Here is an 18,351-nt window from a genome sequence, read left to right on the forward strand (position 1 = left end):
TGGTGCATATACAGGGCTGGGTGAGGGAAAAAAGTTACCTTCTTTTTCTCGATGTTTCTGATTTTGTGTTTAAGGCATATGAGTCCATTATCAATGTATGTCTCATATGCTTGGGAAGGAGAGGCAGCAGAGCTGAGGGCAGACTGCAAGGGGCTCAGCGCCCGCTGGCTTTCCCCATGCTGACTGTGGTTCACTTGGGGCTTGGCTGACTTCATTGTCCTCTGTTTTCCCTCCTCTGAATGGCCTGAAGGTGACTGGTAACCAAATGGAGATGAAGAGAGTTGCACCATTGAAACAGATGAGGCTGAAGGAGGGAAGGGGGAAAAAAAGTTAGGAATAAAACTAAATTACGACTGCAGGCTTTAAATTCCCTGAAAAGCCTAGACCCACGCCCCCCAAAATTCTCTTCCACAGAAGTGAGCTCAAAACTTAATGTTGTTTTAAATACTGTACTTTCATTTCACTACCTTGAAGGCAGTTCGTGCCAAGCGCTGGCGCCTTTGCGTAGGCAAAAATCTACAACATGGGGGATGGTTCCAGAAATTCAATTTCCCACATAGGGAGGAAGAACTGCTAATCAAACAGGGACTTCAGAGCTGAGGGCGACCCACATTCTGAATAATTTCTATGGTCAAGTGATGACACACACAAAAAATAAGCCTTCCCCATCCGGACAAGGCAGCCAGCCATTCGAAACTCTTCACATTATCTCTCACCACCAGTCCCAACCCCAATCTCTAACAGCCACATTTAATAAAAAATCCCAAACACAGACAATTCTTTCAGAGCTCTCTTTCACTAAGTGCGGAGAAACTTCTTGAACAAGAATGCTAACTTCCCTTTGATTGGTCTGGGGCCTACAAGGCAAGCTGGACACTGGACTACAGGACACTGGAGCGAGGTACTCTCAAGCTGCGACCTCTTCGAGCTGATGTTCAGTTTTGTTTAAACTAACCCATAACCACTCACAAGTCAACCAGTTTAAGGGCGCATCCTGGCGAGCCTTACACCGCCCCGACCGTGGCCCTCGCTCCCCCTTCAGCCCCGCGAATCCGCGCTCTTCTCCCCATTCCCCTTGAGGAGCATCCCCAGAGCAAGGACAAAACAGGCCCCAGGCCCCGGAGGGCCCACACCGGAGGCGCTTCTACGAGGCGGGCCTCGGCCCCCCGAGGGCAGCGACCCCCGCCCTCCCACTGTCGTCCGGACACCGAAGCAGCGGGCCGGGGCCACTTCTGCAGGTGCCTCTGGGAGGCCGATCTGCGGTAAGACGCACGGGCCACCTGCCCTCCAGAGCCGCGCCCCAAGGATGCCAAGCCGTCCTGCACTCCAGGCAGCGGTCGCCCAACCCGGCCCACCCTCGCCGGCCGGCCACTTGCCCCCGCCGCGCCGACTCAGGCAGCCGCAGCCCGGCTTCACCTCCGCAGGCCGCCGAGGCCGCTGCCGCCGCCGCCGCCGCTGCCGCAGCCCGGGCCCGCCTTCGAAAGCCGGCGGGAGCCAGGAGAGCTGCGGAGGTGGACCGGCGCCACCCCGCACTCGTGTCTCCTCCTCCCGCCTCCTCCCTCTCCCCTCCCAGTCCTCGCAGGCGGCGTCTGCCGCACCAGGCGCACCGCCGACTCAGCCGCTCTAGCCCAGGCCCGCCCTCGACGCCGTGGGGGGCCTATATAGGTGCGCCCCGCCCCCACGCGCGCGCACCTCCTCCTTCCGGTGCCGGGCCCCGCCGCCGCCGGCCTCCGCCCGGGGCGGGGGGCGTTTGAGCCAGGCCCAGCTGCGGCTAGAAGTCGTCGCGAGAGGGCGCGTTCTCCCCGCGATTGCGCAGATTGCGGGCCACCAGGTGGGCCCGCTGAGTTGCCGAGAGCCGGCCGGCCGCGAACTCCGCAGCTCTACGCGACCTTGCTGATTGCTGCCGGTAACTCTTGGCGTGACCTTGAACAGGTGATTTGGATCACTCGAAAAGCGCAGAGAGCCCTTTGTGGAATTGCCAGTTAAACCGAACTTGAGCCTTTGGTGGCTTAGGTGGGCAGTTTTGAAGTGCAGGCATGCCTCTGCCCCTCACCTCCAGATTCCATCCTTCACTGTCCGATGGAGAGAAATCATCGTTTCCGCCGAAAGGACTCATAGGAGCAGAATACTTCAAACCAGCATTGCCATAAAAACGGACTGGGTGACTCCGCAACCTTCAGTAATAAGATTTACTTTATTTAGGCTGTGTCATTTGTTACTTTGAAACATTAATTCGTTGGCACTCAGAGAAAAAGCTAATAAAAATCTTGGTACAGTTGCATCACATTAAGAGAAAAGGCTGGAAATACATCACTATTTCTGAAGGAAGGGATGGCGTTTCTCATACCAAAAGACGAAAAGAAAAGAGAAAAAACCCAGATATACCTACCATGTATCTAGCTATTACACCAAAAAGAAATGTTTTAGGTCCTGTACCTGAGACTCTGATAAAAATTATTTAGACTAGCAAGAGAAGAACACTGAAAAATCAGAAGGATACAAAGGAAACAAAATTCCAACTTAAAAAATGTTGGGGAAACAACACAAAAATTATCATGATGTTTAACATTTCTTGATACAGGATTTTGCCACTTGTGGCATTCTTTTCAGTCTGTGTTGCATTTTAGCTTTGAATCTCTGAATCCCACATGCGACCTTGAGGGTCGGACAAATAATAGGTTGTCCATTTGTTTCATTGTTTATAACAAGAGATAGAACAAAGCTGTTGAACGTCAGGGTAGGAAGACTACGCCATCATCGTTAAGAAAGCAAAAAACAATGAACAAAGGTAAAAACATGTGAAGGACACACTTTTGTATCATTGAGTAGAAACAAAGTTACAACTCAGGTTTATGCCTGTGGTAGCCTGAACTAATAGTGAATGGAAGAATGAACAGTATTTCTGATATACAAATCATTAAATGTTTGTCTTCTAATTGACCAAGAATAAACTATCCTTTGGATCATATAGATCTGGCCATGGATCCTAAATATTCCACTAGATGTAATAATTCTGAATAAATCTATACTGTTTTAGTTCCAAACATGATTCAGAAAATGAATCAAGAATGCAAAAGCAAAAATAATTAAATTTCAAGTCTGGTAAGGTAGTCTGTATAAGCACAGCATATACATATAAGCACAGCATATATAGCATTTGTAGGAGATTGTACCTAATAGATAATGTTGCGGTGATATTTTCTGAAAAAAATGGAAAAGGTGATTCAGAAAAAAGCTTTTCTGCTTGAAAAGATCTTTAAAGCCAGTGAGTCCGGTTTATTTTGAAAGTACATGCCCCCTCAATTTTTATTTGTTAGCAATTTTCTTTGTTTTCCCCTCCCCACTCCCTATTTTCTACACCTTTATTTGCCTTGCAAACAGTGAGGAGTATTTTTGGAAAGCCACCTCCAAGATCAGCAATGAATTACTGTGTTTCAAATATGATTTTTAAAGTTGTTTCAAATCAGTGAGGGAAGAAACACACCCATTCAACAAATACATATTGTTATGTTAGCTAAACCAAGTATTTATTGTCCAATATGGCTTGGGTTATGTGTTAGGGATATATTGGTGAGTGAGAGAGATAGCCACTGACCTCATGGATCTGCGTGGGAATTCAGTAAAAGCTGTTGGAATAAGTAGCAAAAGCAACTCAAAATAGATTAACAAAAATACTAAAGACATATAATGGATCATTTGATGTCTGTAAAAATTGGTCAAACTTTACATCCCTTGAAAATGTGAAGATTTTAAATATGCATTGCCGGGTAAACACATGGTTCCTGCAGGAATGGTTATGCTGTGCGTGCGTGCTCAGTCACTCAGTCGTGTCCACCTGTTTGCAACCCCATGGGGCTCTTCTGTCCATGGGATTCTCCAGGCAAGAATACTGGAGTGGGTTGCCATTTCCTCCTCCAGGGGATCTTCCCACCCCAGGGATCAAACCTGCATGTTCTATGTCTCCTACATTGGCCAGCAGATTTATCACTGAGCCATTTGAGGTTATGCTGTAGTCTCTTAAAATGTATGTAGCTTTGTGTTGTTGAAACTGGAAAAATTAACTCACCAAAGGATGTTGAAACTCCTAGCATGTGAGTGGAGATAGAAGAAATTATCCTAGATTTTTTGTTATGGGTGATAGAAATCTGCCTCTCTGTGGTTCTATAAGGCTTTCTAAAGTGTTGCCACAAAGAGAACGAGAAAATAAATAAGTAAATGGCTAAGAAAGATTCTCATGGAATAGATAGCATAATAAAGTTGTTTTAAAGTATTGTACTTTCACATACCAATATATCATCAAAGGAATTTATTGAACAAAACATCCTAAAATAGTCATATCTTTTGACCCAGTAGCCCCTTACTTTAGAAATCTTTCCTATGGAAATAATCAGACATGCAGACAATAATTTATCTATCAAAATGCTAATCACAGCTTTTTTTAGGTGATGAAAAATTGTGAACAAAAACCATGGCATTCAAACTAGGGAAATAGCTAAATAAAGACTCTGACCCCTGAATTATAATTCAAGCAGTACAAATATTCAATGGCATGATATTACACAAAGTAAACAAAAGCAGGGTAATAACATGATATAAGACATGTGGCCTTCTCAGGTGGCACAGTGATAAAGAATCCGCCTGCCAATGCAGGAGATGCAAAAAACTCTGGTTTGATCCCTGGGTGGGGAAGATCCGCTGGAGGAGGAAATGGCAACCCACTCCAGTATTCTTGCTTGGGAAATTCCACGGACAGAGGAGCCTAGAAGTCTACAGTTCATGGGGTTGCAAAGAGTCAGACACAACTGAGCAACTGAGCACATACACAAGACATTATTGAATACAGTTGTAATTTTGTAAAACATTTAATTTTAAATATTCATGGAAAAGGTTAGATGATATTTTCCTCTTTATTTTTATAGCATATGTTTATTTTAGAGAGCAAAGTAGACCAAAAAAATTTCCCCAAAACATGAAAACTATGACTATTAATTTTCTTCATACATCCATCTAGACTTTATTTCCAAGCAAATATCTATATAATCTTTTTACAAAAATGGAAATGTAGTAAACACATTTGGCAGTTCTATCATTTTCACTTAAAACATGCTACACCTCTTTTTATTAAAACAAATTTTCAACTTCTTTGGTAGTCCAGTGGTTAAGAATCTGCCTTACAATGCAAGGGGCACTGGTTTGATTGCTGGTCCAGGAAGATCCCACATGCCGTGGAGCAACTGAGCCCATGCCCCACAACTACTGAGCCTGCTCTCTAGAGCTCATGAGCCACAACTACTGAAGCCCACACAGCTAGACCCCATGCTCTGCAATAAGAGAAGCCACCACAACAAGAAGCCCACACACCACGATGAGAAAATAGTCCCCACTCACCACAACCAGAGAAAGCCCCCATGAAGCAACAAAGACCCATCACAGCCAAATGAAATAATAATATGATTATTAAATAATAATTAAATAACAATCATTAACTAATAGATAAATCTTAAATTTTAATTTTGAGTTAGGTTTGGGTACTATAGTTTTGTATGATGTCAATTATCTTCTTTTTACTTTCCTGTGAACAAATAAGAAGTTAGAAAAACAATAAATGACACAAGGTATCATTGAGATAATTTAACAGAAATGTTAATTGTCCAAACAGGAACCATAAAAATAATATATAATAGTAAATATTTGAATAAATGGTAATTCATATAATTCTTCCCTCCATAAAAGGGCAAGAATCCTAAATGAAACATGAAAAAGTGACCCTAAGAGAAAGCCTAAAATAGTACAAATTATTTTGTCACTTGAAAAACTACTTTTTATCCACTATCATACTACCTCAGAATTTTTCACATAAATTTACTCATTTTTAATAATCAATACATCTTAAAAGATTTGTATTTTTAATACAAGACATGGAGAGCACATGGAGAGCAAAAAAAAGAAAAAATTAAATTGGACTTATCAAAACTGAAAACTTCTGTGCTTTAAAGGGCACCATCAAAAAAATTAAAAAGTTCACAGAACTGGAGAAAAAATTTTCAAATCACATACTTGATAAGGTATTTATATCATCATATATGTTTTACTATATACATCAATGTTATACATTTTTATATGAGAATATACAAAGAAATATACAACTAAATATTTTTTTAGTCTAAAAATGGGTAAAGAACCTGATTTGGCATTTCTGCAATAGACACAAAAATAGCAATAAGTATGTGAAAAGGCACCCAATATCATTAGTCATAAAGGAAATGCAAATCAAAATACAGTAAGATACCACTTCACACCAACTAGAGTGGTTATAACCAAAACAGATAATAAATATTGATGAAGATGTGGAGAAATTGTTTGGAATTCCTTGTGCACTGCTGGTGGAAATCTAAAATGCTGTACCCTCTTCAGAAAACAGTTTGACAGTTCCCCAAACAGTTAAACATACAATTTCCGTATAGGCCAACAATTCTAAGTATATGCTTTCCAAGTATGTGCTCATATGTATATACTCAGGAGAAATAAAGAGATATCTCCACACAAAAATTTGAATACATATTTTCACAACAGCATTATTCATATAACCACAAAGTAGAAACAACCCAAATGTTCATCAACTGATAAATAGATAAATAAGATGTGGTATGCCCATACAAAGGAATATTACTGAAGCATAAAAAGGAATGAAGTGCTGATAGATGCAAAAGCATGGATGAGTCTTGAAAACATTATGCTACAAGAAAAGAATCAGTTATAAAAGATATAAAATTTGCTGTTCCTCACCCCCAGCAAATTCCATACCACAGCCTTGACCTAGGTCTGGGAAAAACACAACAGAGAAAGGATGCAACCTTCAGCTGCTTTGGGGCAGAACTGCAGACACTTGCATGGGGAACACATAGGTTTGCTATGACCACAGAGGCCTCACTTGCTTCAACAGTCACCTCCTTTGAGGCAGGGCATGCACTCAAGGGCGACAATGCCTGATAGAACCCAACCCTCAGGGCTTATAGTCCAACAATCGGGAGAAGACCCCATCCCCACTAGGTCAGTGACAGCAGCAGAGCAGAGGATGCTCTACCCACACGTCCGGCACAGGCTCTGGACACCACAGTACAAATCATATCCCCTGTCAAGGGGATAGCAACTGGCACACTCAGAAAAAAGACATGGCTGGTAGGCAGGAAAAAGGAGAACTTTCACCCAAAATGTTGCACTCACAGAAGTCTAGACAGGGATGCTACCACATTAAAACACTGCTTCAAGACCACGGCAGAGAAATTCATGTAAAATGAAAAAGCAAAGGAAATACTTCCAATCAAAGGAACAGGAGAAATCCCCTGAAAGAATAATGAAACACACCTCACTACTGTACTAGACCCAGGGTTCAAAAAGGAGATAATAGAAATGATGAAGGGATTAAGAAAGATTATTGAAAGAAAAGCAGATCATAGTAAAAAGGAAATAGAAACTATGGACAATTCAATTGCTGAGATAAAAACCCACCAAGAAACAATGAAGAGCAGACTAAATAACACAATAGCAGGCTAAATAATAATAACAAAGGAAAAATGAATAAGTGAGCTGGAAGACAGATCAGAATAGCAAACAGAAAGACAAATGAAAAACAAAGGAAAGAAACATAATACACATTGTTGTTCTTTAGTCATTCAGTCGTGTCTGACTCTGCAACTCCGTGGATTGCAGCACACCAGGCTTCCCTGTCCTTCACCATCTCATAGAGCTTCCTGAAATTCATGTCCATTGAGTTAGCGATGCCATCCAACCATCTCGTCCTCTGTCATCCCCATCTCCTCCTGTCTTCAGCCTTTCCCAGCATCAGGGTCTTTTCAGTGAGTCAGATCTTCGCATCAGGTGGCCAAAGTATTGAAGCTTCAGCTTAGGCATCAGTCCTTCCAATGAGTATTCAGGACTGATTTCCTTTAGGATTGACTGATTTGATCTCCTTGCTGTCCAAGGGACTCGCAAGAGTCTTCTCCAGTGCCACAGGTTGAAAGTATCAATTGTTTCACACTCAGTCTTCTTTATGGTCCAACTCTCACATCTATATATTACTACTGGAAAAACTATAGCTTTGACTATACAGACACTTGTTGGCAAAGTAATGGCTCTGATTTTTAATACACTGTCTAGGGTTGTCATAGCTTTTCTTCCAAGGAGCAAGCATCTTTTCATTTCATGGCTGGGGGTCACCATCTGCAGTGATTTTGGAGCCCAAGAAAATAAGTCTGTCACTGCACTGCTTCCATTGTTTCCCCATTTATTTTGCCATGAAATAATGGGACCGAATGCCATGATCTTAGTGTTTTGAATGCTGCATCCTCAGTCACTCAATCGTGTCTGACTCTTTGTGACCCCCTAGACAATAGCCCACCAGGCTCCTCTGTTCATGGAATTTTCCAGACAAGAATACTGGAATGGGATGCCATTTCCTCTTTCAAGGAATCTTCCTGACCCATGGATTGAACCCACATCTGCTCTGTCTCCTGCATTGGCAGGCAGATTCTTTACCACTGTGCCACCTGGGAAGCGCAATTGAATGTTGAGTTTAAGCCAATTTTTTCACATTCCTCTTTCACCTTCGTCAAGAGGCTCTTTAGCTCCTCTTCACTTTCTGTCATGAGTGGCATCATCTGCCTATCTGAGGTTATTGATATTTCTCCTGGGAATCTTGATTCCAGCTTGTGCTTCATTCAGCCCAGCATTTTGCATGATGTTCTCTGCATATAAGTTAAATAAATATGGTGACAATATACAGCCTGACATACTGCTTTCCAAATTTTGAACCAGTCTGTTGTTCCATGTCTGGTTCTAACTGTTGCTTCTTGATCTGCATACAGGTTTCTCAGGAGGCAGGTAAGGTGGTCTGATATTCACATCTCTTGAAGAATTTTCCACAGTTTGTTGTGAGCCACACAGTCAAAGGCTTTAGTCTAGTCAATGAAGCAGAAGTAGATGCTTCTCTGGAATTCAGTAGCTTTTTTTATGATCCAACAGATGTTGGCAATTTGATCTCTGTTTCCTCTGCCTTTTCTAAATACAGCTTTAAGATCTGGAAGTTCTCGATTCACGTGCTGTTGAAGCCTAGCTTGAAGGATTTTGAGCATTATCTTATAGCATGTGAGATGAGTGCAATTGGGCAGTGGTTTGAACATTCTTTGGCATTGCCCTTCTTGGAATTGGAATGAAAACCGATCTTTTTCAGTCCTGTGGCTACTGAGGAGTTTTCCAAATTTGCTGACATATTAAGTGCAACACTTTAACAGCATCATCCTTTAGGATTTGAAATAGATGAGCTAGAATTTCATCACCTCCACTAGCTTAGTTCATAGTGATGCTTTGCACCCCAGGATGTCTGGCTCTAGGTGAGTGATCATATCATCATGTTTATCTGGGTCATTAAGAGCTTTTTAATATAGTTCTTCTGTGTATTCTTGCTACCTCTTCTTAATATCTTCTGCTTCTGTTAGGTCCATACTGTTTCTCTCCTTCAGTGTGCCCATCTTTACATGAAATATTCCCTTGGTATCTCTAATTTTCTTGAAGAGATCTCTAGTCTTTCCCATTCTATTGTTTTCCTTTTTTTTTTTTTTTTTTTTTTTTTTTTGCATTGTTCAACTAAGGAAGGCTTTCTTATCTCTCTTTACTCTTCTTTGGAACTCTTCATTCAAATGAATATATTTTTCCTTTTCTCCTTTGCCTTTCTCTGCTCTTCTTTTCTCAACTATTTGTAAGGCCTCTCAGACAACCATTTTGCCTTTTTGCATTTCTTTTTCTTGTGAATGATCTTGATCACTGCCTCCTGTGCAATGTCGTGAACCTCTGTCCATAGTTCTTCATGCACTCTGTCTGTCAGATCTAATCCCTTGAGTCTATTTGTTATTTCCACTGTATAATCGTAAGGGATATGATTTAGGTCATACCTGAATGGTCTAGTGGTTTTCCCTACTTTCTTCAATTTAAGTCTGAATTTGGCAATAAGGATTTCATGATCTGAGCCACAGTCGGCCCCGGTCTTGTTTTTGCTGACTGTATAGAGCTTCTCCATTTTTGGCTGCAAAGAATGTAATCAGTCTGATTTCTCTATTGACCATCAGGTAATGTCCATGTGTGGAGTCTTCTCTTGTGTTGTTGAAAGAGAGTGTTTGCTATGACCAGTGCATTCTCTTGGTAAAACTCTGTTAGCCTTTGCCCTGCTTCATTTTGTAACTCCAAGGCCAAATTTACCTGTTACTCCAGGTATCTCTTGACTTCCTACTTTTGCATTCAAGTCCCGTATGATGAAAAGGACATGTTTTTTGTTTGTTAGTTCTAGAAGATCTTATAGGTCTTTATAGAACCATTCAACTTCAGCTTCTTCAGCATTACTGGTTGACTTGGCATAGACTTGGATTACTGTGATAGTGAATGGTTTGCCTTGGAAACAGACAGAGATCATTCTGTCATTTTAGAGATTGCACCCAAGTACTGCATTTTGTACTCTTTTGTTGACTATGAGGGCTACTGGTTTTTTCCAAGGGATTCTTGCCCACAGTAGTAGATATGATGGTCATCTGAGTTAAATTTTCCCATTCCAGTCCATTATAGTTCATTTATTCCTAAAATGTCAATGTTTACTCTTGCCATCTCCTGTTTGACCACTTCCAATTTACCTTGATTCATGGACCTAACATTCCAGGTTCTTATGCAATATTGTTCTTCATAGCATCAGACCATACTTCCATCACCAGTCACATCCACAACTGGGTGTTGTTTTTGCTTTGGCTCTGTCTCTTCATTGTTTCTGGACTTATTTCTCTGCTCTTCTCCAGTAGCATATTGGGCACCTACTGACCTGGGGAGTTCATCTTTCAGTGTCATATCTCCTGGACACTCACAGGCAAGTCTGGGTCAGTCTCTTGTGTTGTCACTGCTCTTTTCTCCTGGTGCACACAAGGTTTTGTTTGTGCCCTCCAAGAGTCTGTTTCACCAGTCTTGTGTAAATTCTGTAATCAAATCCCCCTCACCGCCAAAGTCAGTTCCCTGGGGGTTCTCAATCTCTTTGTCAGACACTTAGGTTAGGAAATCTGTTGTGGGTCCTAGAACTTTCTTAGCAGTGCAAGAATTTATTTGGTATAATTTTTCTGCAGTTTATGGGTCATCTGCTACGTGGCTCTATAGTGGGGTTAATGGCGACCTCCTCCAAGAGGGCTTATGCCACCTGCTGTGTGACCCAGATCTGCTGCACCCAGAGTTCCTTTCCCTGTGGCAGGCCACTGCTGACCTGTATCTCTGCAGGAGACACTCAAACACTCAAAGGATGGTCTGGCTCAGTCTGTGTGGTCTCTGCGTCCTGGTGCACACAAAGTTTTATTTGAGTCCTCTAAGCATCTCTGGTGGATGTGGGGTTTGATTCTAAATGCAATTTTGCCCCTCCTACCATCTTTCTGGGGCTTCTCTTTTGCCTTTGGATGTGGGTGTCCTTATGTGGTGGGATCCAACATTCTCCTGTCTATGGTTGTTCAGCAGGAAGTTGTACTTTTGGAGTTCTTGCAGGAGATAAGCACACATCCTTCTACTCCACCATGTTGTGCAGCCCCTTAAAAGGATCATACACCATAGTCAAGTTGGACTCATTCCAGGGTCACAAAGCTAGTTCAACACAAGCAAATCAATCAATGTGATACACCATAGTGATGAAAAGAAATATGAGAACCACACAATTGTCTCAATAGATGCAAAAAAAAATTTTTTTTATATAATTCAACATCCATTGATAATAAAAACAACTCTTCACCAAAGGGGATATAGAGAGAACATAGTAAAAGCCTTTTACAACAAACCCACAGCCAACATACTACTCAATGGTGAAAAGCTGAAGCCTTCTCATTATATTCAGGAATATGGCAAGGATACCCATTCTCACCACTTCTTTGCCACATAGTATTGGAGGCCCTAGCCACAACAATCAAACAAGAAAAAGAAATAAGTGGTATCCAAATGGAAAGGAAATACGTAAAACTGTCCCTATTTGCAGATGACAAAATACTGTATGTAGAGAACCCTAAAGTCTTTGAACAAAAACTATTAGAACTAACAAATGCATCCAGAAAGGTAACAGGATACAAGGTTAATATCTAGAAATCTGTTGCATTTCTTTACACTAACAATGAAATATCAGAGAAGGAAACAAGCAAACAAACAAAAAACACTATTTTAAATCATACACAAAAATACTTAGGAATAAACTTAACCAAGGAGGTAATACACTGCAAATGATAAAACACTGATAAAGGAAATTGAAGATGATTCAAATAAATGGAAAGATATACCATGCTCTTCAATTGGAAGAATAAATATCATTATGTGGTCATACTACACAGAGCAGTGTACATATTTAATGCAATCCCTATGAAAATACTCATGACATTTTCCACAGAACTAGGACAGATAATCCTAAAATTTACATGGAACCACAAAAGACCCAAAACTGTCAAACAATCCTCAGGAAAAAGAGCAAAGCAGGAGGGATAACTCTCCCAGTCTTCAAACTAAACTGAAAAGCCACTGTAATTAAAACAGTGTGGTTTTGGCACAAAAATAGATATATAGATCAATGAAAGAGAACAGAGAGCCCTGAGAGCAGTAAACCTACACACCTACAGCCAATTAATCTAAAACAAAGGGGACAAGAATATACTATGAAAAATTCTCTAGCAAATGATATTGGAAAAGCTGGACAGCTATATGTAAATCAATGATATAAGAACACTCTCTCACACCATATACAACTCAAAATGACTTAAAGACCTAAACATAAGACGTGACACCATTAAATTCTCAGAAAACAGAACACTCAAAACTTCTTCAGACATAAATTGTAGCAATATTTTCTTCGATCTGTCTCCCAGGCAAAAGAAATAAAAGCAAAAATATACAAATGGGATCTAATCAAACTTAAAAGATTTTTCTACAAATAACAGATGCTGAAGGAGGTGTGGAGAAAAGGGAATCCTCCTACCTGTTGGTGGGAATGTAAATTGATTTAGCCACTGTATGTATGTATGTGTATATATATATATATATATATATATATATATATATATTCCCTTGGGCACTTCACAGGTGGCCTAGTGGTAAAGAACCCACCTGCCAATGCAGGAGATGTAAGAGATCCTGGTTTGATCCCTGGGTCAGGAAGATCCCCTGGAGAAGAACATGGCAAGGCACTCCAGTTTTCTTACCTGGAGTATCCCATGGAGAGAGGAGCCTGATGGGCTACAGTCCATAACGTCACAGAGTCGGACATGACTGAAGAGACTTAGCACACTTGCATACATAGTCCCTTGGACAGCAAGGAGATCAAACCAGTCAATCCTAAAGGAAATCAACCCTGGATATTCATTGGAAGGACTGATGCTGAAGCTGAAGCTGCAATACTTTGGCCACCATTAATGCAAAGAGCCAACTGATTGGAAAAGCCCCTGATGCTGGGAAAGATTGAAGGCAAAAGAAGAGGGTGGCAGAGAATGAGATGGTTAAATAGCATCACCAACTCAATGGACATGAATCTGAGCAAACTCCAGGAGAGAGTGAAGTACAGGGAAGCCTAGCATACTAGAGTCCATGGCGTTGCAAAGAGTCAGACACCACTTAACGACTAAGCAACAACAAAGCCACTATGGAAAATAATATGGACGTTCCTTAAAAAACTAAAAACAGAGTTTCTATATGATACAGCAATCCCACTCCCAGACAAAACTCTTAATTGGAAAAGATACATGCACCTGTATGTTCATAACAGCAGCATTTACAATAGCTGAGACATGGAAACAACTGAAATGTCATGGACAGATAAATGGATAAAGAAAATGTGAGTGTATATATATATATATATACACACACACATAATAGAATATTAAAGTAGCAAATGGCAACCCACTCCAGTATTCTTGCCTGGAAATTTCCATGGACAGAGGAGCCTGGCTGGCTACAGTCCATGGGGTCACACATGACTGAGCATGTGCACATGTACATACACACACACATGGAATATTACTCAGATATAAAAAAGAATGAAATAATACCTTTTGCAACAATGTGAATGAACCTAGAGATTATCATGCTAAGTGAAGTAAGTCAGAAAGAGAAAAACAAATACCATATGGTATCACTTATATGTGGAATCTAAAGTATGACACAAATTAACATATCTACTAGGCAGAAATAGACTCTCAGATGTAGAGAACAAACTTGTGGTTGCCAAGGTGGAGGGGAGATGTGGGAGGAATGGATTGGAAGTCTAGGATTAGTAGATTCAAATTCTTATATATAGGATGGAAAACAATCAGGTCCTACAGTATAGCACAGGGGACTATATTCAATATCCTGTGATAAAACATAATGGAAAAGAAAATGAAAAAAGAATATGGAAAGAATGTTGATATATATATACATATATATATATGTATATATATATAACTGAATCACTTTGCTAAATAGCAGAAATCAACAGAACCTTGTAAATTAACTATACTTAAGAAAAATTTTTAATATAAATAAAACTTTTGCATAGCAAAAGAAACCATCGACACAACAAAAAGACAATCTAAAGACAAGGAGAAAATATTTGCAAAAGATGCAACCAAAAAAGAGTTAATACCCAAAATATACAGACAGTTCATACAAGCCAATATCAAAACACAAACAACCCAATTAAAAAATGGGCAGAAGACTTAAACAGGAGTTTCTCCAAAGAAAACATACAGATGATCAATAGGCACCTGAAAAGATGCTCAACATCTCCAAAGATTAAAGAAATGCAAATCAAAACCACAATGAATGATTACCTCATGCTGGTCAGATGGCTATCATCAAAAAGTCAACAAATAACAAATGACTGAGAGGATGTAGAGAAAAGGAAACCCCCCTATGCTGTTGATGGGAATGTAAATTGGTACAACCACTATGGAAAACAGTATGGAGGTTCCTTAAAAAATGAAAAATAGAGCTACCATATGATCCAGCAATCCAACTCCTGGGCATATATCCAGAAAAGTTGAAAACCCTAATTTAGAATGATACATGTACCCCAGAATTCATAGCATTATCATTTACAGTATCCATGACATGGAGTACATCATGCGAAATGCTGGGCTGGATGAATCATAGGCTGGAATCAAGATTACTGGGAGAAATATCAATGGCTTCAAATATGCAAATGATAGCACTCTAATGGCAGAAAATGAAGAGGAACTAAAGAGCCACTTGATGAGGGCGAAAGAGGAGAATGAAAAGGCTGGTTTAAAATTTAACATCCAAAAAACTAAGATCATAGCATCTGGTCCCACCACTTAATATCAAATAGAAAGGGGAAAAGTGGAAGCAATGAAAAATTTTATTCTCCTGGTGTCGGGACCAGCCCAACAACGAACCAACTTGAGGGAGCAGTGCCGCAGAAGAATAAAGAAAAAGAAGACGCAGAAATAAAGTGGGAATCAGGGGGCTGATGTTATTCGCAGGCAAAAGCCCAGATCCTAACCTTTGCAAATACTTTGGCCACCTGACGCAAAGATCTGACTCAGTGGAAAAGACCCTGATGCTGGGAAAGATTGAGGGCAGGAGGAGAAGGGGATGACAGAGTATGAGATGGTTGGATGGCATCAACAACTCGATGGACATGGGTTTGGGTGGACTCCGGGAGTTGATGATGGACAGGGAGGCCTGGCGTGCTGTGGTTCATGCGGTCGCAAAGAGTCCGACACGACTGAGCTACTGAACTGAACTTAACTAATCCTTGCATGCCTTTTATTGTTAACCTCTACTTCCTTGTTCGTGCTCTAGAGATATCTATTCTTTACAATCTCAGATCGGGGGTAAAGATATACAATGCACAGTCCTCAGTGTCAAACCTTCAGGTCTTTCATGACCTTGTTTAGCCTTTCAGCTAGTTGCCCTTTCTCAGCAACTCCCTCAAAGCTCTGGTTACAGGAACAGTCACTAATGGTTTTCCATCAGTCACATCAGTACTTCAACATCTTGTTTTCAAGATGTCTTTCCACGAGGTACTGTTTACTGCTCCCAGCCCTTCGCCTGGGGGTGATGAGAAAGTCATTCTTATCTTTCAAAGAAGCCCTGTTAATTATAGTACAGGCCTGTGCATAACATATTTCCTACACCTGGACTCCAAAATCATTGTGGACAGTGACTGCAGCCATGAAATCAAAGGATGCTTGCTCCTTGGAAGGAAAACTATGAAAACCTTGACAGCATATTAAAAAGCAGAAACATTTCAAGAGAACAGCATTGAAACATGTATATTATCTAGGGTGAAACAGATCACCAGCCCAGGTTGGATGTATGAGACAAGTGCTCGGGCCTGGTGCACTGGGATGACCCAGAGGAATCGGGTGGAGAGGGAGGTGGGAGGGGGGATCGGGATGGGGAATACACGTAAATCCATGGCTGATACATGTCAATGTATGACAAAAACCACTACAATATTGTAAAGTAATTAGCCTCCAACTAATAAAAATAAATGGGAAAAAAAACAAGAAAAAAATAAAATAAAAAGCAGAAACATCACTTTGCCATCAAAGGTCCATATGTGTATAATCAAAGCTATGGTTTTTCCTGTAGTCATGTATGGATGTGAGTGTTGGACCACAAAGAAGGCTGAGCACCAAAGAACTGATGCTTGCAAACTATGGTGCTAGAGAATTCTTCTTTAAAAATATTTATTTATTTTTAATTGATTGATGATTGGTTTACAATATTGATTTGATTTCTGTCATATATCAACATGAATTACTCAGAGGTGTACATATGTCACCTCCCTCTTGAGTCTCTCTCCCACCTCCCACCCTTTCCCTCCCCTCTAGGTCATTACAGAGCCCCAGTTTGAGTTCCCTGAGTCATACAACAAATTCCCATTGGCCATCTATTTATATATGTTAGTGTATATGCACCCATGCTACTCTCTCCATTTATCTCACCCTCTCTCTCTTCTCCCCCACCCTTGTCTATAAGTCTCTTCTCTATGTCTGCATTTCCATTGCTGCTCTGCGAACAGATTCATCAGTATCACCCTTCCATATATATGTGTTAATATAAGTTATTTGCTTTTCCCTTTCTGACTTACTTCACTCAGTATAATAGGCTCTAGGTTCATCCAACTCATTAGAACTGACTAAAATACGTTCCTTTTATGGCAGAATAGTATTCCATTGTATATATGTACAACAGCTTCTTTATCCATTCAACTGTCGATGGACATCTAGATGGCTTCCATGTCTTGGCTTTTGTAAACGGTACTGCAGTGAACACTGGAGTACACGTGTCTTTTTCAGTTTTGGTTTCTTCAGGATATGTGCCTCGAACTGGTATTTCTAGGTCATATGGTGGTTTTATTCCTAGTTTTTTAAGGAATCTCCATACTGACTTTCATGGCTGATACTACCTTCTTGGCTGTATCAATTTACATTCCCACCAGCAGCGTAGGAGGGTTCCCTTTTTGGAGAAGACTCTTGAGAGTCCCTTGGACAGCAAGAAGATCAAACCAGTCAATTCTAAAGGAAATCAACTCTGAATATTCATTGGAAGGACTGATGCTGAAGCTGAAACTCCAATACTTTGGCCATCTGAGGAGAAGAGCTGACTCATTAGAAAAGACCCTGATGTTTGGAAAGATTGAGAGCAAGAGAAGGGGACAACAAAAGATGAGGTCGTTGGATGGCATAACTGACTCAATGGAGATGAGTCTGAGCAAATTCTGGGAGATAATGAAGGACAGGGGAGCCTGGTGTGTCCGTGGGGTCACAGAGTCAGACATGACTTAGCAACTGAACAACTACAAAGACGTGGGAACAATCCAAGTGCCCATCAACAAGTGATTGGCCCATTAACAGATGATCGACTTAAGATGACTGGCTTAAGAAATATTCCTCAGCCACAAAAAAGAATGAAATGTTGCCATGGACCTAGAGAATATTATAGCTAGTGAAGTAAGACAAAGAAAGACAAATATCATATGCTGTCAATTATATGCTTATCCACTATATGTGGACTCTTTAAAAAATAATACAAATGAACTAATTTGCAAAACAAAACAGACTCACAGGCATAGAAAACAAGCTTAGGGTTACCAAAGGAGAAAAGAGTCGGGGAGGGATAAATTAGATGTACGGGATTAATAGATACAAACTACTACACATAAAATAGATAAGCAAAAAGGATTTACTATATAACACAGGGGGGTATATTCAATATCTTATAATAATCTATAATGGAAAATAATCTGAAAAGTATGTAGATAGATATATATAACTGAAAAAAGAGAGAATGCCATGT

At 40.6% G+C, this 18,351-nt stretch overlaps 1 protein-coding gene across 12 annotated transcripts in view; it reads right to left on the reverse strand.

Moving 5' to 3' along the window:
* CAPRIN2 (caprin family member 2) overlaps positions 1–1,741 on the reverse strand; it is a 42,441-nt gene extending 40,700 nt beyond the window's left edge. For 7 of the 12 annotated variants that reach the window (XM_061125213.1, XM_061125216.1, XM_061125214.1 and 4 more), the window contains exons 1-2: positions 1,417–1,489; positions 39–304 (exon numbers count right to left, since the gene is read on the reverse strand). In XM_061125213.1, the coding sequence (XP_060981196.1) occupies positions 39–290 (252 nt within the window). In that variant the 5' untranslated portion in view covers positions 291–304; positions 1,417–1,489. Of the gene's footprint in view, positions 1–38; positions 305–1,416; positions 1,511–1,692 lie in introns of those variants that run through there. The other 5 variants (XM_061125221.1, XM_061125219.1, XM_061125218.1 and 2 more) reach the window with 3 other exon arrangements.
* Between the last annotated feature and the right edge of the window lie 16,610 nt (positions 1,742–18,351).

This window comes from Dama dama, chromosome 22, assembly GCF_033118175.1.
Source record: "Dama dama isolate Ldn47 chromosome 22, ASM3311817v1, whole genome shotgun sequence".
NCBI lineage: Eukaryota > Metazoa > Chordata > Mammalia > Artiodactyla > Cervidae > Dama > Dama dama.